The 22100-nt window shown below is 35.7% G+C and overlaps 2 protein-coding genes across 4 annotated transcripts in view; one reads left to right on the top strand and one right to left on the bottom strand.

Moving 5' to 3' along the window:
• The window catches only part of LOC132910573 (FK506-binding protein 2), a 122334-nt gene extending 105922 nt beyond the window's left edge, over nucleotides 1–16412 (top strand). Inside the window, exons 2-4 of the mRNA XM_060966345.1 lie at nucleotides 4244–4407; nucleotides 12394–12506; nucleotides 14583–16412. Coding sequence (XP_060822328.1) covers nucleotides 4244–4407; nucleotides 12394–12506; nucleotides 14583–14771 — 466 coding nt within the window. The 3' untranslated portion in view covers nucleotides 14772–16412. The remainder of the gene's footprint in view (nucleotides 1–4243; nucleotides 4408–12393; nucleotides 12507–14582) is intronic.
• Nucleotides 16413–16957: 545 nt separating this feature from the next.
• Nucleotides 16958–22100, bottom strand: part of LOC132910477 (FH1/FH2 domain-containing protein 3) — a 248971-nt gene continuing 243828 nt past the window's right edge. For all 3 annotated transcript variants that reach the window (XM_060966223.1, XM_060966218.1, XM_060966210.1), the window contains one exon: nucleotides 16958–18610. Coding sequence is in view for 2 of the 3 variants with exons in the window: in XM_060966218.1 (XP_060822201.1) it covers nucleotides 18537–18610 (74 nt within the window). In the remaining variant the exon portion in view is untranslated. The remainder of the gene's footprint in view (nucleotides 18611–22100) is intronic.

The following is a 22100-nucleotide window of genomic DNA, read 5'->3' as shown; positions in this document are numbered from 1 at the left end:
CGTCGCGACGCCGAGCGGTAACGAGTTGCGTTAGAAGGATTCCGACTGATTATGTCTCGAGCGCATAATATGTTTGTTCACGCGTAAGAACACCGACGAGATATCGGACGTGGTTGGTTAGTAGAACAAAACTTTCGCGAATAAAATTACACTCCCTAACGAACTTCCGATAAGTTAACCCCGAACGTTGTTTCGCGAATGACTGGCAATTCGTTCACGTGAAACCTGTATAAAGCCTAATAAGCAGAAAATTTTCGAGGACGTTGATTAATGGTTTCCTTTTTTCTTTCGTGTTAAAGCACAGGATTTTAATTTTATGAAAGGAAGGTTGAGATTGCGAAGGTCTTCGTTATTTCAAGATCGTACAACTATTTCGAAATTATTTGATTTCATTTAGAAGATCAACGATTAATCACCAACTATATAAATTGCGAAATGGAGAAACGTGACAAGATTACACAGACTGCTTGTTTAATTTATTTTGCAATTTAGTATTATTTGTTTAATGTCGATGCGGTAAATAATCATTAATTTTTTAAGTAAAGAGACGAAGTTCGGACGTGGGATTCAGATTTTACAGGAGAGTTTTTGAAAAAAAATTATTTTTAATTCTAATAAAATTCATCGAAAGTAAAAGCTTCGACTAAAGTGTGGTTTACACGAATTTATGATTTCCATAAATATTGACCAATTCAAATTTTGTACGAATCATGTCGTAATAGAACTTCGTGTAAACCGTAAATGCTCATTACTGTTGATATTTGCTCTTTGAATTATTAATAACTTCCAGTGGAGCTGGGCTCGCTAATTAACAACGATAGTACTATGCAAATAAAGATAAGAGTGGCAGAATATAATCGTTTTCGAGCATATAGCGTTCAAGTTGACAAATGCGTAATCATAATACATTTTTGGATTTTATTTTCTGCCTGGAAGTATCGACATAAAGATTATTTCGTTCTACAAAAGAGAACATATTGAATATTTTAATTTAATACTTGAATATCTTCCCAATTTTTCATTTTTATTTAATTACTTCGGAATATATTTTACCTGTACAAATTGATCAGTGATGTATTTGAAATGTTGCTAAATTCATGCTTGCTCACAAATGAATTGATACAAAGAAAACAAAAATACAAAGAAGGAAACGACTAAGAATTTGTCGGTCCAACTTGTCACATCAAATAACCTATTAATATCTGAACGAAATTGCCCTGGATCTCCTCTCAGAAACTCTATTTTCCTCGCCGCTAAACGGAACTTTCGACGCGTAAGACCAACGATCTCGAAGTTCCTTTCATCGAGACATTCTTTTCGTGTCACCTATTTTTTACCAGGAATAAACGCATGCTATCTATTCTTACCCAGCGACGTGTTCGATATTTTCTTTTCGATGATACCTCGATTCTCCAATAATCAATCATGTTTTGCTGTTTATCTGCTACGTTAGAATCGATGTACGTGATTTTATAGCTTAAAGTTTCCTTAGCGATTTTGGAATACCGAGGTTATACAGTTATTATCATTATATAATTAAACCGTCATAATTATCTTGCATCGAGTAATTCTGTAAAATATTAATTTAATTTTTTCTTGCATTTGGACTGCAATTTTTACAAGTTTGACGACTGTGTGTTAGAAAAAAAGGTGGAATAAAACACGTTTAAAAAGTTCAAAATCGACCGTTTTCGATTACTAGTACGGATCGCTTTAAACTCAAAAATTTCACTCAACTTAATTTCTTTTGAAAACTTTCCAGCTAACAAGATCAACGGTTCTATATCTTTTGCGATTTAGCTATCTCGCGTTTCTCGATAAAATGCAGGCCTTATGGCGAGTTTTTGTCACTTGGATAAAAATTTCGAGCTTCAACCTTCTAACATGAACCAGGATGAATCAGAGAAACCGGAAACGCTATGATCTTGTAAATCTTGTGGATCGGAAAATTCATCCCCCGACAGGATTCAGCAAAGAAAAGAATCAATATCGTTCCAAATGTCGCGCCATTAGTTTCAAATCGAAATCCTCGATCTTTACTCGGATTTTCGTTTAATGGAAAGCTGTAATGTAAAGCTAGAAGCAAACGAAAATCGAAAAAGAAGCAAACAGCTGACACTTGACGCGATTAGTTTTATTTGAGTTCGAAGAAAGTTTATGGGAGTCGTGTCGATAGTCGAACAACGTTCCGGCTCGATGTAGCTGAAGTTACTGCAGGAACGATAGTTATCGTTAGGATGATCGTAACTTTTCATTGGAAAGCCAAGGTAAATGTGATAATAACGATGATTTGATTGATCGATGGAGATTGAATGCTCGTAATGAGGATAGAGTTTCATTTTAAATTTGTTGAACGAAATTTAAATGTCGTCGGATCACTGGATCTGACTGATACAATCATTAATCCTCGTTTATTCAAGTAATTTATCTACTCATAGAAATCCCAAGTGTATCAGAATTCGATTTATAGATAGAAAGAAAAATTTGCATAAAAATGTCCATTTCTTGATGCTTTCATTGAACTTAATTATTATTTATATTCTTTATATGGACCCATCTTGCTATTTTTACACCTTCAGTTTTATTCCGATATCAACGATAGAGTCATATTTATAATATCGGTAATTTATTGGAAAAATGACGTAATTGGAAAAAGTAAAGTTTTCAAAATTGTTAGTAGTTTGAACATTTTTGTTTCTTTTTACAACGTCCTGTAATTTCCTAAAAGCCTGTCTTCCTCTTGGTTAAAACTTCATAAACAACGAGAACAGAAAGAGGAAGAGAAAATAAAGCGGAAGAAACGTTGCTGAAGTATTTCTAACATTATACACGCGTGTGTAGACATTCAGCTCGTAGCGACATATCTGCATATCAACGTAGTTCTCTGCTTGAAATTCTTCTCGTGACACAACATAGTTACTCGTTGCACATAGAACTTCATCCGCATTCGTGTGTGCGCGCGACGTCGTTGCAACCCTTCGAGTCAGTGGCAGAGACGCACGTCGAGACGCCTCAAACGAGTCCGAGGACGTGTTCCTCCCTTATGTTCCATCGATTTTTTATACCGAGCTCCGTCAACCTACGCATTTCTCTTTCTTCTTTAAAATTTTTTATTTTCACCTTGTTGTATCAATATTCGATCAATTTTTCGATTCTTTGTACATTTTTCTTTGCCATATTTTACGTAGAAATTAATTCAAAGATATTTTTTTACGTAAATATAGTACGATCTATGGATATTGGAATTAATCATCACACACGTTGTTCGCATATTCGAACGATATTTCACATTCATTCGGATTTATTTCATAAATAATTTTAAATTTAAAAGTAGGCTCTTAACTTCTAATTTTATCGCTATACATAAGCAGTCATGTAGTGAAAATTAATTATCGTGAAATAAGTTGCTCTTTTCTTTTTTCGTTAATAACGCATTTTAATATTAATAGCTTTCTTTTTTTCGCACGTTACAGCATCGTTACCTCGTTTTCCACACAATCGTTGCGTTGAGTTCCCGTGTTCGTTTCGACGAATTTCTCTCTCCCTCTCACGGTCTCCGCTTTTCTATTCCGCTTTTTCCGCCTTCCTGCGTCAGTCAGCCGATGAACTTGTCAATTTTCGTTGCCGGAACGCGTGAAACGATCGGCTGGCATACGTGAACCCGATTTTACGAGACTGCATCGGATTGCACTTCCACGACGCGATCTCTTTCACGGGAAATATCGATGGTAGACAGGCGTACACCTGCCCCCCGATATCGAAGACCTTGAAATTCAGCGTAAATTCAGCATATTATGTTACTATGAAAATCTATATCGAATCTGCCGTGAATTTAATCTGAAATAACGATCATTATCTTTAACCACAATCAGACAGGATCGTTATGGGTATCAATTTTTTTTTTTTTAAAGAATCGAGAATATTAAAAAAGATTTTTAATTTTTCTAAAAGAGAGAATAAACGTGGAATTAAACCAGTTACTTACTTTTATGAACCTAAACGCTACCACATAGTGAAAAAAATAAGAGTGAAAAATTTATGACAGGTGAAGTTAATGAATATGGCTTTTAAGAAAATGGCATTAATAAGTCTTACGTTAATAAGAGTTACGAAACAAAGATAAACGAGCTGAAAAAGCCAACGTGTTCGATTATGACTTTCGATAAAAAGAATCGTTCGCATTCTGTCGTGAACTTTCAGCGAAACAGTGTTTAAAACGTAGCTCGTTTATTGTCTGTTACAGTTTGGACAGAGATCAGCCGTTCACATTCCAGCTGGGAGTTGGCCAAGTTATTAAAGGCTGGGACCAAGGATTGGTGGATATGTGCGTGGGCGAAAAGAGGAAGTTGACCATACCGCCGGAACTCGGATATGGGGAGAAAGGAGCCGGAAACGTAATTCCTGGAGGTAAGATTGTTTCTTCGTCGACGTTCTTACGACGTTCGCTGTGTCTGAAGTTTCTTATCATCTTCGTTCTATCGGATAGAAATTACTTTTCTCGAAGGTCACGATAAACAATCGTTTTAATGGATATTCGATATCTAGTATGGGAACTCGCGCACGAATAAAATACATCGCTAGTCTAAATTTCTGATACAAGTGAAATTAGGAAGATTCTGGGGCCGATACAAAACGATTGAAAAGCTAGTCTAAATTTCTGATACAAGTGAAATTAGGAAGATTCTGGGGCCGATACAAAACGATTGAAAAGCTAGTCTAAATTTCTGATACAAGTGAAATTAGGAAGATTCTGGGGCCGATACAAAACGATTGAAAAGCTAGTCTAAATTTCTGATACAAGTGAAATTAGGAAGATTCTGGGGCCGATACAAAACGATTGAAAAGCTAGTCTAAATTTCTGATACAAGTGAAATTAGGAAGATTGTGGGGCCGATACAAAACGATTGAAAAGCTAGTCTAAATTTCTGATACAAGTGAAATTAGGAAGATTCTGGGGCCGATACAAAACTATTGGAAAGCTAGTCTAAATTTCTGATACAAGTGAAATTAGGAAGATTGTGGGGCCGATACAAAACGATCGAAAAGCTAGTCTAAATTTCTGATACAAGTGAAATTAGGAAGATTCTGGGGGCGATACAAAACTATTGAAAAGCTAGTCTAAATTTCTGATACAAGTGAAATTAGGAAGATTCTGGGGCCGATACAAAACTATTGGAAAGCTAGTCTAAATTTCTGATACAAGTGAAATTAGGAAGATTCTGGGGGCGATACAAAACGATTGAAAAGCTAGTCTAAATTTCTGATACAAGTGAAATTAGGAAGATTGTGGGGGCGATACAAAACGAGTGAAAAATCAGATATAACAAAATTGCGTTGGAAGGTCGATTTTCTAGAAAACTGAGTTTGAAAATTTATCAAATACACGTGAATTCACCTAACTCCAGTAATTACACTTTTTTATAGAACAATTCAGGAGCCTACCAAACACCAAAAGTCAAACGTATATTTGTTTCGTTTAATATTCGTGTATTAAAAACGACTAATGAAAATTGTCAATACGAAAGCACGTAAATTTATATCGATCATCTTTAATCATCATTCGGCGGCAGATAAAATAAAAAGTATCGGGAACTGGAATCGATTGCATCAATTCTATCGTTCAGCAATTCACGATAAAGGCTTGTCAACGAGAAACAAGGGCGAACATAAAAAGGACGAAATTGCAACGGTTTCACGGCGAGAAGTTGCAGTTTAATGCTAACTCTCCTCAAATTATCCGTGGGTCCCATCGATTCTCGGAGGTAAACGAACGAGACCAACGGACGAATCGATACAAAAGGGGATCGTTAGTAACGAAATCAGACTAAAAAATGCAATTGCACGGAAATCCAATAAAACGTCAACCATTAAATCGAGCACTAGCCATCGCAGTTGACCTGGCTGGATCAACAGCGACGCTCGTTCGCTCATTTTTTTTTTTTTTTTTTTTCTTCTTTGCGAAACGTTCTCGCGTTAGATAAATCGAAAGTTAGCCCCGAATATGCATATACCTTCGATCCTGATCCCATGTTTTATGGAGGGCTTTTATTGGCGAAGAATGGAGTTCACTCGATAATGTTCGGTGGAAAAGGTTTCGATGCGGATAGATCATTTTTTCTGCGCAGTAATTATCTTCGGTGATACTGAGCTCATTATATGGAAAAATATTTCAAAATTTAAATTCGTCGAAGCGATTAGAAAAATTAAAATTTAACTTATAACGGAGAGAAAGTAGAAGGATGAGGAAATGGGAGGAGAAAGAAAAAAAACCAGGGATGAAGTAAGGAAGGAAGCAAGGAAAGGAAGCTATTAGGGTTATTACCGTGGTTCCTGCTCATTCATTAAATCTGTTTTATCATAACTCGATCAAGACTTTTAACCCTAAATGGCTTGTACTTCGCCTGAGCTTTTTTTATAAGTTCCTAATTACTAAAATAATTATTTAGTTTTTATATTCCATTCACAATGAATATATATATCTATATCAAACCTGTGTTACAATAAAACACATAGATATATTCTATTTGATGATTTGTGGATAAAGACTGCGAAAGAAGGAACGCGAAAAGTCACATTACTTTTTATATTATTTTTTATTTTTTATGAGAAATCAGTTTAAAAATTTTATAAGATAACGCAAATGGAGTCCTATTATTCTGATATAAAAGAAGGTGTATACTGAATTTTCAAAAAATTGACAAAATGGAAATGGTTTATTCTGACTCAAATGTGAATATATTTTATATCATGAAAAATTTTGTTTGCTTTTTCAAATTTATGCTATATTTTAGATTTCCATAACGAAAATTGAAAGGGTTTTGTAATCGTTCTGGAAACGACGCAGACTCCTCGTTCATTTACCACGCGAATTTTTCATGGTTTCTCCCAGTCAGACTGTTGTCTGTGGTTCTTTGTTGCGGAAGAACGTGTAATGAGAAGTTACAATGTTCGAGGGCTTTGCAACGCGGGTGGGTTAACTGCGGTTTATGCGTTTTATGGTTAATTAACTTCTTCGCTGGCCAACACGGGTTCACTCGTCTCCTTTGTGAAAAATATTTGCGCAACACGACGTTTACGTTGGCGGCATAGCAGGGTGAGACCGGAATATTTGTCGAACCTCTTCGTAGTCGCTTCGTTTCAATTTTTCAACGTTTCTCAACATATTCGACGCGATTCGATGAACATTCGATACGATTATCTTCTGCGGAAAGGGAAAGCTAATTACTGCAGGTAGACATGGAATAAATATCGCGATTTGTACTCGCGATTAACCAATTCAAGAAGATCATTATATTTCGAGAAGATTTACGATACTACACTAATGTTCTCGATATCGTTATACATTACGAGAGGTATTACGAGAGGTATCGACTTGATACAAATAATTTCAGGTTTAATGAGAACAAACGGTAGGAATTGTAAAGTAAAGTAATCTGAACGAGACATAACGATACCAAAATTTCGAAATGAAACCTTGTCTTTTAATAGTCATAGAAAAATATAGAATATCTAATACTTGTTTTAGTTATTATAAGAAAATATTATGTCTCGTTCAGATTAGTCAACTTCTTCACCAGTATAGATCTATCGTTTATGTACTTTAAAATTCCTACTGTTTGTTCTCATTAAACCTGAAATTATTTGTACCAAGTCGGTTTAATTGAATTAATAGCTCGAAACTAACTTTACTAACGAGAACTTGTTGTTTTAATTGATTAGAAATATCCCTTCTTCCAAGGTAAACGAGGTTTTACTTATTAATAACGATACTCCAATAAGCATCATCTTCTTTGGCACGATTTCAGCTTAATATTTGAACTAGGTTCACTTAGATTCAAACAATTTGATTCAAATTACTTGACTTGTACAGAGCTTGAATCCAGGCAAGTCGATTAATATGAACGAGGCTTTATATAATCGTTATTGTAGAACGACAAGATTGTCATGCGAGAATCAAGAAGAGGATCTTCATTGGATTATTGATTCAATAACCGAAGCTTGGATCTCTTCCGGAATCCTCTTAAAAATATGTAGCTGCATTGGAATAACAAACTTAGTCATTGTTTTATTAATTATTCTCGCGTAAATATATAACGTATATAATCTAAATATTATGAGAAAAAAATACAATATCACGAATGGTTCTTCACTTTTTATTTTTCAACGGTAATCTAAGATTAAATAAAGAATATGTTCTTTGGTCTAATAGCTAGTTTTAAGATTATATATCAAAGAGGGAATAAGTCGGTATATATTGTTCAGTAGACTATCTAAATGTAACGCCTGAGGTCTTTCATAAATTCACAATTCTATTTTAATCTCCAACCAGGATAATAGCGATTCCTCGTAAATTTGACCACGAGCCAGAGAACAATCCTATCGCAACGATACTCTCTTTTCACGCTGCGATAAAAATGTTGAACAATTTAAACGGCCAGTCGCGCGCCATTGAACGCGTTTAAGCATAGATTAATTTGAACCGTTCCCTTTTTACCTCCGTTTCTTTTCCCTACAGTACAACAATGGAATGATTAACTTTTCCGTTATTTCGGTCTGGTTACCATATAACATTAACTCGTATTTCAGTTTTCCGGGAGGATGAAAGCCGCGAACGAAAATAGTTTGCCCTAGTATTGTTCGGAAGGTAAAAAGAGGTTTCAGATTTCTTGGATTCAGAAAGAAAATCGTTTTCTCCCGGTACGAGGAACGCCGAAGGGCAAGAACGAAAAGAAGGAAGTTGTGTACAAAGAAAAAGAATTTGATTCCATCTGTCGTCGATGTTGTGGCTACAGAAAATAAGAGGAACTTTTCAAGAGTTTACCAGTGTTATATGGAAAATGAGCAAGGATCTGAAACTATCGTTTCTACGCAAGTGTCTCTTTTGGTGAATTAACGCTGGAAAGGTTCGCAGAAGATTACATGCCACGTGGAAATCGCATTAGGTTGTCCGAAAAGTTCCTTTCGTTTTATAAGGAAATGATAGATGCACAACATTGTTCTTCTTATATTATTTTATTGAATTGTATATGGCCCACTTTGTTCTATTATTACAAAATAGATACATAATTCAATAAAATAATATAAAAGAAAATATGTTGTGCACCTACTAATTCCGTATAAAAAGAAATGAACTTTTGGAACAACCTGATATAAAGTGTGGAGCAAACTTTTCGATGAAATTTTATTATTAAGTGGACATTATTAAGTTAAGAAAAATTTGTCCTTATTATTGCATGGATAGTGAATTAAAAAAATCTAAATCTCGGATATACGTTTTTATTACAGGTACTTTACATATTTTAGTCATGGCAGAAGCGATTATGGGCAATCGATAAATTTTCCTTGAGCTCTAATCCATTATTTCACTAATTCTAACTGATCAATCCGTTCAGTCACTAAATACTAAATTTCCACGGGGCTCACCACTAGACGAGATACATTGTCTGCTGTATTAATTACAACCAGTTTAAGTAGTGAATAATTAAGCGGTATATTTCATTAGGTTACGGTTTAATCACGATAGGACCGTGTATAATTAATACGAAATATGCGCTGATGCAGGCGAGTGTACTGCGTGCTGGGTGTTCGTTGAATTTCGTGGGAATTCGCCGCATAACAGATCATATCGTTATCGGTGAAATTACATTACCATTCAGGACATTATATATTTATATACTTGTTTAAACGCGTTTATTGCCAAAAATCGTTCATGTTTATTTTTACAATATGTAGTTGATCTCAGCTACTGCAAACACCTACAGTTGAAATAAATTTACTCCTCAAACTAATGGCTCTTGTAGTTATAAATCTTGTTAACTAATCACTAGACTGCCGATGTTTATGCAAATTTATATTTTTATCAGCGATAAAAAATGAAAGCTAATTAGCGATTCGTTTCATCTACGAAATCTAGAACGTATGCTTTACTTTGCATATCTGATACATTTCTTCGTATTACCTTCATTCTGTAAATTTTTACACCTCTAAATTTCAGGCTACTAATTACAAATTATTCTTAGCTATGATCTTATTGTACATACAAATGTTCTAACGTAGTAATGAGTAATCGTACCTCTTTGTCAATTTCAGAACGTTGTATTATAACACGGACAGATTTGTCGTTCTTATCACCGACACGGTTCGCTCGGGTCAACGGTGGTTGCGTAAGAATCGTCAAGATGAAATTGATCGGTCGTGTCGTTCTACTCTGAGAATTAAGTGCACGGCACTGTTAACGAGCTCATTTTCCTTTTCTAATATCGGTTTTATTACATGATCGCGTTACAACAGACGATCTCGTAAACGGAAACGTTCATAAGACGTTTCATAACCGATAGGTTATTTATTGAGATATAACGATTAAACGCTTAGAGAGCGGAATTTCTTATTTAATAAAAATGCTGTACATCGTAAATAGCTTAATCTGTTAGTGGAATGGTGAACATTTTGTCACGTTGATAATATAGCGTTATAACTGGACTGGGGATGTTTATGCATTTGTGGAAAATTTGAACGTGCAAAAATTGTACAGGATGAACATCCTATAGATATTAGATCGTCCGAAAAGTTTCTTTCGTTTTATAAGGAAATAATGGATGCACAATATTTTCCGTTTTATATTATTTTATCAAATTACTACACTTTGTCAAAATAACATACATACAATAATATATATAAAAATAAATTAACTAAATTTTATCAAAATTTATCAAAACAAAGATCACAACGTTCGACAGATTAGATTTCATGTTTGTATAAAGATGCGTCGTAAAAGACGTGTCTGTAAAAGAAAGACACTTTTCGGGCAACCTGATATTTGGACACTTAGAGAAAATGAGGTCCATTTGGAAACCATTATCAGCTTATTGAAAGCTTCATGTTTATCCTGTTTAGTCCTAAAAGTTACGAAAAATCCACAACATATTCTACGTTATAACATGAATCTCATAAATAGTAAAATTGAATGCTTTTCTGGTATATCTTTCTCTATATATATATATCTATATATATATATCTTTCTCGCTGTTTCAACTAATTTTGGTATCTGTACTATTACGCGTTCCATGGTATTTATTATTATATATATATCAGTCGTTTAAAGTTCGATTACCTTTGCCTATTTCGGTCTGTTCGCAAATAATACTTCTCATTCGACATAAGGTCCCAATCCACTTCTGAATTTGCCTTCGATCTTCGTTTAAACGAAATTAGTACTACACGTCAAAAATAAGGTATCCGTTATACATCATCCGGGAAAAAGAGACACGAGACAGATTTTTCATCCACGTGGAAGCGTATAGATTGTGGACGAACAAATAATAGAAAATCCACGGCAATCGTCTTTCGTCAGTATTGACAGAGACGTATTGGATTTTTATTGGGTTTCGGTCAATCAATGCGGTCAAGGTATGTCGGTGATTCCACGGGATCAGTGAAATATAATGGAAGATCAAGGCGACTGATTTGGAGAAATCTCATTCCACTTTCTCATCTTCTACTTTTATCGTCTTCCATTTCTATCTTGGTTTTAAACGTCAAGAACGTTTAAACGATATTAGCCAAAAATTCGGTATCACGGATGAGAATTTCGTCGATAGTTTCCGGTGTCCTCGAAACGGATGCTACCGTCTGCCAACGAGGCGTTTGCAAGTCTGAGTGGAAACCTCTTGGAACGTGTTCGACAACGAGGGCTGTTACTCTAGCAGTATCGTGAAATATTTTATTAGCAGGTCTGCGCTCTATAGGCTCGAGGAAAGGGACTCTCTGAGTGCAGTGTCGTATCGAAGGGAATTTAGAGGCTCCAGTCTCGGAAAATAGTCCAAGTCCCGGTTTTATTTAAGAGCAACTGTTTAACGTCGTAGAGGAGTTTCTACGTTTTGTTTGCCCTCTTGTAAATTGAAACCATTTGTGTATTTGAGAACAAAATGGTTAAAGGGGTAATAATAGAAACGAGTCAAGCAAAACGAAAGAAATTGAAACGATTAAAGGTTGATATCAAATTAGAGGAAACGAAACGTTTCCCGGCTATTAAATTTTGTCGTATCGTCGACTAGTATCAACTACGTTAAAAAAGAAGAAGTTTGCTACAAATTACGTATATTCGATGTTAAGGAGATTTCTAATAAAAAATCTGAGAACTTGGTTATTGGTCGTCATAAATAATCAAAATGTTTAGGCGATTTTCTCGTACGAACATAAAATCGACCATTTATCGTATTCATTCAATCGATGAAGACGATTTAGAAAGGAATCGATATATATATTTTTTTTAGTGTGTTTAGGATGTGTTCGCTTTGGAGTTCCACTAAAAAGGAGAATGAAATTGCATGATAAAATTTCAATTGAAAGATCATATAACATATCTTTAACAAAATCATTTATTTCTGACTGCAGGTGCTACTTTGCTATTCGAAGTTGAACTGATCAATATCAGCGACTCTCCACCAACCGCAAACGTGTTCAAAGAGATCGACAGCGACCATGACAACCAATTGTCCCGCGAGGAGGTGAGAGCAATGGCAAGATCTCTTTCATTTTTTTCTAAGGGTTATTCATGGTGATGGCTTTAATATAAATGGAATAAAATATTTAACAAATCAATATAGATTAACAATATAGATTAACTTCTTAACGCTCAAGCTCGTATTTCTCGTGAAATATGTAATTGATGTAGTCTGACTTATTCGTTCTATTCGTTAAAACGTGCATATAATATTTTAAAATAGTAAATCTAAACTTTAGATTCTTCTCAATTTCCAATTATTAGACTGCAAATGTTTCTGTAAATTTATATTCTTTAGATCCAGCTAAAAGCTCAAATGATATTTAAGAAGAGATTCCTTCCACTCGCTAAATACTGAAATATTAAATTCTTTTCGTGCTCGTTCACGATAGTTAATCTATAACTAATATAACTTATATAATACTAATATAGCACCGAAACCCTTCTCATACTTGTTTTAATTCTTGCACCATGAATCCTGTATAATACGGAATTCGTATAATACGAAACGCATCTCGAGTTGTAGGGGATCCTACTTGATCCATAATGCGATGGTCGAGGATTAACGAATCCTATTCGAAATATGCTGGAACAGTTTGATAGAAAAAATTGTTTCGACGATTCCACTCGTCTCATAAAATTTGTATGGATCAAAGGCCAATCACGGGCATTGCTTGCTGCTAGCTTTATCTCTGGCGTGCAAGTGCAAAGGATTAACATGTGCGCATTGTGTCGAGGGAAAGGGATGTAAAGCTCGTAACGTTATATTCTTTTTTTTTTTCCTACTGTTTTCAACGTGTAACAAACGTGAGCGACTAATCCTTTGCTACTTTTTTTTCGTATTTTATTTCCTCGCGTATATAGATACGTTTTAATCATTTAAAAATATTGTGCGACTGACAACTTTTTAGCCGTGGATATATTGCGTCAAAGTACATTTAAAAACATAGTTCCGAGCATTTTTCATCCCTTTTGGCTTATTGCAGAAGAAAAGAGTTTTTAAATAAATAAAAACACGTTCGCGCACCGAATTTATATGCTTACCCTGTTTAAGACAGCTTGAAATGCACTGTTATAAAGCTTCAAATTGTATTTTATGTAGAGAAATGTTGGAGCGAATAAATCCTTTTGACGACTGATAAATTCTCCTCTTTCCATTTATTCCTTTGAATTATTTTTCGTACGTATTGAAATCATTAAATAATGATGAAAAATAATGTGAAAAATTTGAATATAAATTTTTAAATTACTTAATTAAAAGTAATCAGTGCATTTCGAAGCTACGTTTAACTGCTTAACGTGTTTCGTATCATGGCAATCAAAAATTCAATCTTTTAAGAAAAAATTTAACTTCGACACAAGAAACTCCATATACATGCTTCTTTCTAATCGAATATTCCAATTTATCTTTATTTCATTTATTAACTCAACATCCGCTTAGCTTCTTTTCGACATGACTCATTAATAAAAAATTGGAGATTGGAGAATTAAGACGTGATGAATCAAATTTTACATTTTTTAATCTTTCACTGTCAATTCACATTCCACATTACCAATTAAAATTAAATATACATTTACCATTCTCTTGAATGTTCCAAATATATTGATTATTACTACGTTTAATTGAAATACTACCTTTTAGTAACAAAGTAATATAAAACTCATGAAATCGATGAAAATAGGCTCATATACCTTATATAACAAATACATTAAAAAAAAGAAACAGAATTTTGGATTCTATGCATGAGGTATATATATAAAATATTACATCCTACGAATCATTTAAAAGCCATATCGGTCACGTCCAAAATAGGAGAGTAAAGAAACATAAAAGCGTTACAAGTATTTAAACAATTTTTTTTAATTTACCTTGGACCTTGTTATTAAAATCACTTCAACTTGTGAAACTTCTAAAAAATGGAATTGATCGTTTTAATTTCTAATTCTGATTCATACGTATGTAACTTGAAAAAGAAGTTCGCACGATCGTTTCTCTTTACTAACATCGCAAAAGCAAAAGAGAACCAGAGTCTAATTGACCGCGTTACCGTTCCATGCTAACGTGTTTGTTTGTGTACAGGTGAGCGAGTACCTGAGGAAACAAATGATCGAGGCGGAGCAGGGCGGAGTCGGCGACAACGAGGAGATGAAGAAGATGATGGTTGACCACGACAAGCTGGTCGAGGAGATCTTTCAGCACGAGGACAAGGACAAGAACGGCTTCATCTCCCACGACGAGTTCAGTGGGCCGAAACACGACGAGCTCTGAAGTCTTCGTGCCGCGTCGCCGCGTCTCCGAGCACCGCGTCGCCGACGGCGTCGTGTCTCGCGCCACCACGTGTTCACATCCACGCGGAATCGTCTCGTCGAGTCTTGTCCGATCCGCGAGGAACATCTCTGAACACGGAACCCTTCGCAGCCGTGTCATATCGATCGATTGATCGATCGTTCGTCCCGTGGACTGTATTGAAACATGAACATCCGCTTTTTCGACGCGTCTGCTGCGCGGTGCACGCGAATCTTTCAAGCTTGAGGAAGAAAAAAATAGAGAAGCGCGGACGGATCTCTTCTTCGCTAGGGAATTTCTCTCGTGAAAGGAGGACAGTGGCCAGTCGTCGATCGAAGGAACGAAGGAAGCGTCTGAGAACTCCGTATCCATAGGAACTCCATAGAGGGACTGGACCGAAAAATTGACCGAAAGAGTATCAAAAGTGCAAAGGCAGTTCAGTTCGTCTTACTAAGATTCCTCTTCTTGTCCAAGGAAGAAACTCGAAGATTACGAGTCTGTACGAGCTTGCTCGAGTAATTGGAAGGATTGCGAGAATTAATCGCAAAGCCAGGCTTAGAATGTCGCACATTCTTTCTACACAAACGAAACCAAGTTCTAAGAGAGAAAAAATCAAGTTCGGTAGAGAGAAAGGAGAAAGAACTACCTCTTGAGATGTATCGATTAGGTCCTCGAATGTTCTTGTATTTTCGAGACGTTTATCCCTCTGTCGATGAACACGTTTTCTAAGAAAAGACGAAATAATCTGTTAACGCAATAATAACGCGGGAGTAAAAGAATGGAAAAGAGGCGAAGAAATAAGACAGAAGAGAAAAGGACGAGCGTGTTAAGGATGTTCTCAGGATGCTCTGGCGCATTTTTCATCGGAGATATACAGCTTTCAGGGACACGTTCCAACTATATAAACCGGGAATTTACGTTTCCGAGAGTGATAACTCGCGAGTGGCGTAAAGACACATGACTGGTCGAGCGATCGAAAACCTGGCACGAAGCGAGGCTGTTCTAACGTAATATAATTATACAAATATAGATAGAAAGAAACGAAGGGAAAGAACGGCAGGGAGTGAGAGAAAGAGAAGAAGGGTGATATAATGTGAAAGAGACAGAGAAAGTGTTTTTTCTACACGACTATAGATGTTAGCGTATTAATTAAGCGCATCGATGTAACGGTGCTAAAAATCACACGCGAAAACGTTCTGTCCCTCTCTCGAAAAAGCTTCTTCCTTTTTGTCCACCCCCGCCCCTACCTGCCTTTTATGCCGTATCACACACGACACACATTTAATTGTACACACATACACACAGTTACCCCCTTTTTCACCAGCATCGACAAGCCCCGCCGGCATTCTCAGCCACGAATTTCACGCGAGAAACGTATCCAAGACTGGTGGAGAGGAACTCGATAGAGTAGAAGCCGCGAGATAACCTCGAGGATGTTACGTGGTGGAGATGAGTGGCGGTCGCAAAGCAACGCGATCTTTTTTCTCCCGTGATCGACGATCTATCATTATTACACTTTTAACTGATACGTTTTTATTACTACATTATATTGTATATTGTTAAAGTTGGACGAAGGTTAATAATAAATCGTGTGTCTCGAGCACAGTTTGTTATATAAAAGAATTTGTTTGATTCGTATACCGCACCAACCTTTCCCTTTTTCTAGTCAGTAGATTTTAGCAAAAGGCCTCGATTCTGAATTGTGTCTTACCTCGTGCGATCAATCGAATGAAATTATTCCTTTCTTTTTTCGTTTCGACAAATTCTTTATTACGAATGATTATACAGGAAATTTTGGTTAGTACGTGCTTGAAGGTATCATGGAGCTGTTCTGAAATTATTTTTATTTTATCCGCTTTTGAAGGTAAATAAGGACAAGTAAGGTACAAGTCAAATAAGGATAAATAAAGATAAAGAACGATTATACACCAAAGCAGAATTATTTTTGGGACTATACAATGTAGAAACGTTACATAAACATTGATCTTTTCTTGTTGGAAGTAAAATACAAATTAAAACGAAGTACTCGAGAATTGATTAACTCGATCCAAACCGTTGTAGATCATCTATGATCGAATCCTATGCTACATTAATCAAGGGTCAATTTCGTAAATTGGATGGAAGAATAGGAACAAAAATGGGGAACACTAAATAAACAAGACGATTCATTATTGCTGCTCTCAATTTTATTTCAAGAATCATTTCCGCAGAAAATTACAATAATAGCGCATGCGCAACATCACGCAGCGCGATAATAAGATGATGATTAAATTAATTAAGTTTCTCCTCTCGTCGAACAAATCACACCGTTTACAAATTTTCGCCGTCTAGGTATCCGAAATTCACTACCTACGATATCGGCAGAAATAAAATCGCTATTCACGTTCATAAACTCTCGTGTTCGTTTTCTAGTTTCTTCCTTCGTCGACAGAAAAAAAAAAAAAAAAGAGAAAAAGAAATACGTACGAAAGATACGGTTTCGTATCATCGAATGGTTCATTGAATTTCGTTCGAAACTTTCTTTAAACCTGAAGAGAGAACTCAAAGTTTTTCATCGACGGATCAAAAGTGTCGTTTGAGGCACGTTTCGATAAGATTGTCCGATTTTTCATCGCTGTCGTTCGAACTTTCAAGCGTTTGCTCGAATGCAGAAGCATCTCAGCGGGTATTTCAATAATTTTCTCGTTCCATATTGCAAAAGCGAATTGCTTCGAGAAATGCTTTCTCCTCTTCGCGTACGAGCATTTATTCGCGAGAAACTGTCACCGCGGAAGATGCATCTGAAAACTTCTCTTTCCATTTTTTTTCCTTCTTTCATGCCGCTTTTTTTCCGCGCAAAGAAGATGGAGAGGATATAAGTTTCAAAAGTCGTCGCATTCGTTCGCCATGCGAAACGCTGACCCGTAAGCTCGTCGCTTCGTCGCCTACAAGCCAGCAGTCGTACGAAACGAGATGTGAGCCGTCTGACTGATCATCTCGATCTGTTTCTTTTTCGTTGTGCTACACCATCGGTCATTTTTATCGCGATTGCGAAGAGTCGAGTGCATAAAATATTTCTCGATATGTATACATTTTCTTAAGGAAAATTCTTAAAAAATATACATGACTAAAATTAAATGATTTACCACTTAACGCATATGCACGTACCAACTTGTGAACCGATAGAAAACTTCTTACTTTTATTCGTCATCTTTCACCATTCGTACAATCAAAAATCTATTAAATTGATAAAACTTGACCAATTCAATTGGTTAGAAAACACCTCTTAGTATCAAAATTGCGAAATTCAACTCTGATCGTCTTTAACTATAAAGGTTTAGGCCCGTTACGGTTTATTCAACTAGGATATTGAATCGTATTTGGAAAAGTACGAACGACAGTTGAAGCGATAAGATCGAAAAATAGAATGGAAGGCCTCGAGTTTCGTCTTCACCGACGAATTTGATAAAAACGATAGCTTTCTGCCAACGTACAGAAAGTTCGATAGAAATATATATATATAAGCGTGTATATATATCTATATATGTATATGTATATATAATTCTTTTAACATATAACCTTGGTGTATGCGATTTCCATAGGGAGGCTTTTTAATTCTTCCGAGTTTCATCGTGTTCGTTGGTTGCGCCTCCGTGAAATCGCAATGTTCTGGTCGTGTGATCAACGTCCGACCGAAGATTCGATGATCGTGTTACTATCCCTCCTTTCTTCTCGTGGACGAGCTACAGGTTTCGAGTTTTATCACAGTCAGTAGCCCTTGATGTAGGTGGCGATGTGTTTCTTCTCCTCTTCCGAGAGGCCGTTCTTCAGCGTTCTACGCACTGTGAATTATACACAATTGATATTTGTCTACATCGAAGTAGTATTGTTAGAAATATGTTTAAAAGATGCAGGTAATTTTAAATATTAGAACATTTCGTGTAATTTTTTATTATACATAGATACGTTGACAGGAGTTAATTAAGAATGATTTCAATTTTAAAATTTTCTTTCTTTTTCTTTTTTAACACTCGTACGTATCAATACAATACGTTCAATACATCGGTATTATCAATATCATTATTTTTATATACTTAAATAGTATAGAGGAAAAGTATTTTAATTTTACTTTACACGTAATGTTCGTCAATTTAAAACATTCAAACTATAATGCTGTACAAGTCACGTAAAATATCATTCCACATAATCGTTCCAAAATAGTGTTGCATGCGGTAGAACCAAAGGAAATGTAATAATTAAGCTATCATTTCACGCCATTATTTACACCATGGGTCAAAGGCATTCCAGATCGCCGAGGATCCTCTCTCGTAGGTTTGGCTGAAGTACCTTGCATGACACAAGCTTTTAATGGAAGAAACGAATGGTTATTAATGATACCTACGTGTTTCTGATAATCACGATCCATACCGTAATATGTGCTAGTGCTACAACTAGGAAGTATTGTTATAATATTAGATATTTAATCGTTTCACGCAATAATTGATCAAGCGAAAATTGATTCATGGTGTTAGTGCGAGTGACATTTGTTATTAACATGACGCGAACCCGCAGTTAACGGAATGAAAATGAACAACTCGCACTTGCATATATAATTATGAATGCTGGTTAATGCATTTAGAAAATTATGACGCGCGTTCGCCACCTATAAATCGAATAATTTTCAAATTCAAAGCTGACGATTGTTATTATCGAGATATCGCTTGAAGTATTTAATATTTTATCAAAGAAATACGATTTCATCAAGTATTCTAAATGTAGGTATTCTCTGAATTTAGAAAATTAATTTGACGTTAATTTAAATCGTTGAAATTATACGAAAGGTTCTTTCGATTTCGCGTGCACAAAATATTTTAATAATTTTGCCATAATCAAAATTGTCATTTCAAATATTCATACCAAGAGCACTGGAATTATTATCGACATTTTCAATTTTATTCTACTAATGAACATTCGATGAGAATTTGATGCGATACTATGTATTTGCTTTACGATTAAAGACATACCTGTATAATTCCATGGAAGTATTATTTTTCTAAAATTTTGTCAAAATTTCCAACGAAGATTATACTGAAAAAGTAATCACTTCCTGAGTATAACCAATTTGATTGATCAACAGTAGCTGCTTTCACTTCTTCTATTCTCAATGCATTCCAAACACGAAATCTGAAATTCGTTTGGGCAAGTCGATCGATTCTATCCACGATGGCACGATGAAATAACATAGGAACTAATCGAATAAAGAAACGAAAGGTAACCATGCAACTATCCATAGGCATCTAGACAAACGCACTGCGTAGCTCGAATTAGAAAAATCGAATTTACTGCAAATTATTTACGAATACGATATAACGCGCATACGTTGCTTCTTCCTAGTAGCAAAATAGCTGCTAGTTTGTAATACAAAAATAAGACGAAACGTTACATTTTGCCAGCGATCATCCAATTCCATAAAATAAACTTTTCGATGCGAAACCATTGAAATTGATTCTGATTCACGAGTACACGTCACACCTGACCTCGTGTCTATCTAACGTACATGAAACAGAACCCCAAATCGCCGCCAACGATAACCACACAACACGTTCAACAGTGACTCTTTAGAGAATGTCAATTCGTAGATTCATTCTTTTCGTAATGATGGATCCTCTGATCCGCCGAATTGGCCGATTTTCGCGCGTCGTTGACTTCCAATTTAATGTTGCTCGGGCGAATCGCTGGTGCTTCCACTGTCTAACAAGCACGGGATCCATATAGCTCCGATTTATTCGGCGTAACGCGTGTGCCGCGCGCGTCGGGACGCACCAGAACGCTCCGTGATCACGTTATTAACGAGACACCGCCGAACTGTGTTTATCGTGTATATCGGTCCACGGCCGCACTCCATCCGAGCTACTTAGCAAATATTTGTCGCGACAGGGAAGGAGGATCGATACCAACGAAATTAGTTCGCTCGCTGCTTCTTTCGATATGCCTGTATGTGCATACATATATGTATGTGTATGTGTGTCAAAAGTGTGCGCCATCGTATCATACATCGATGGTAATTCGATTGATTGTGTGCGTGTGTGTTGTACGAGTGATGTACATAGCTCTAGGCGAAAACTCCCTGATATTTTCCTATGTTCTTCGACAACAGTGTGCAATGCCATTTAATGAGGTAATAAGATTGAGAACATTTAATTTGATATACAGAGTGTTATTAATTTTCTAGATTATTATCATAGATTTTTTGGTGAATTTGTGAGATGATAAATGTTTCTCTCATTGATTTCTATATTTTATTAACATTCATGCAACGACTAAAGTGTCCGGATACTTATGACCATTGATCAGAATGATAAATTTCTTTGATCGAAGAACATAAAATACGTACGATCGATCGATTTAATTGTCGTGTAATTGATTATCGTGATTTTACAAAATAATTGAAAGTTTATTTTACTTTGTTTGATATTTATTCCAGACGTTCCTCTCGTGCCTATACTACTTTCTCCTGGTTACCACCATAAATAAAGCTAGTTAAAATTTAATTATCAGTTCGGAAAGTAATTAACACGAAGTCTGAAATTAATCAGCACGCGGATGGCATCTTCGAGCGAGATTTTCTTCGCATCAGCGTATCGTCGTTGCTTCCGTCGCGTTTCCCGGCGACCGATCTCCTTTTCCAACGATTCGTTATTCCCTTTCACAACGAATACACTGTAAGGATTAATCAGAACTAGGGGTATTAACAGACTCCGTAATATATTCCCTCGGGTTCGTACGTGACGCTTATTACGTAATTCACAAGCAGAATTATTTCACGAAATGATTAGAAGGCAAAACTGATAGTTATACGAACACCGTATTACATTGTATATTAACATTACATAAATATACGAATGGCAATATGAATCGTATTACGTAAGATAACTACGTAATCCAGCTATTGATAACGTTAAACCACATTTACCCTAAGTGGATTGATTCATTGGTAATTGAGTTCAATATTTGCTTCATTACAAAAGCAATGTAGCTTATGGTAAAATATAATTCTATATATATAGATATAGGCAATTTGTTCCTCTTATTTCTCGATACTCGTCGCTGTCGTTGCTCCAACGAAACGACATTATCGTAATTTTCTTTCAATGATTCTTTCGATTAGTATAATTGCTTTCTGATTTTCTTAAGGTAAAATGAGGCGTCTACTTTGCTCTCTAAACTTGTTATCGCTTTTAAGCGCTACTGTTATTGTTTTGTTAGAATGAAATTCAAGCAGATAAGTATGTTTTAACATCGTTTCCCGCCTGTGTAAATCAAACGTCGTTG

The sequence above is a fragment of the Bombus pascuorum genome, chromosome 1 (genome assembly GCF_905332965.1).
Source record: "Bombus pascuorum chromosome 1, iyBomPasc1.1, whole genome shotgun sequence".
Taxonomy (NCBI): Eukaryota; Metazoa; Arthropoda; class Insecta; order Hymenoptera; family Apidae; genus Bombus; species Bombus pascuorum.
This window is presented reverse-complemented; position numbering and strand designations above follow the sequence as displayed.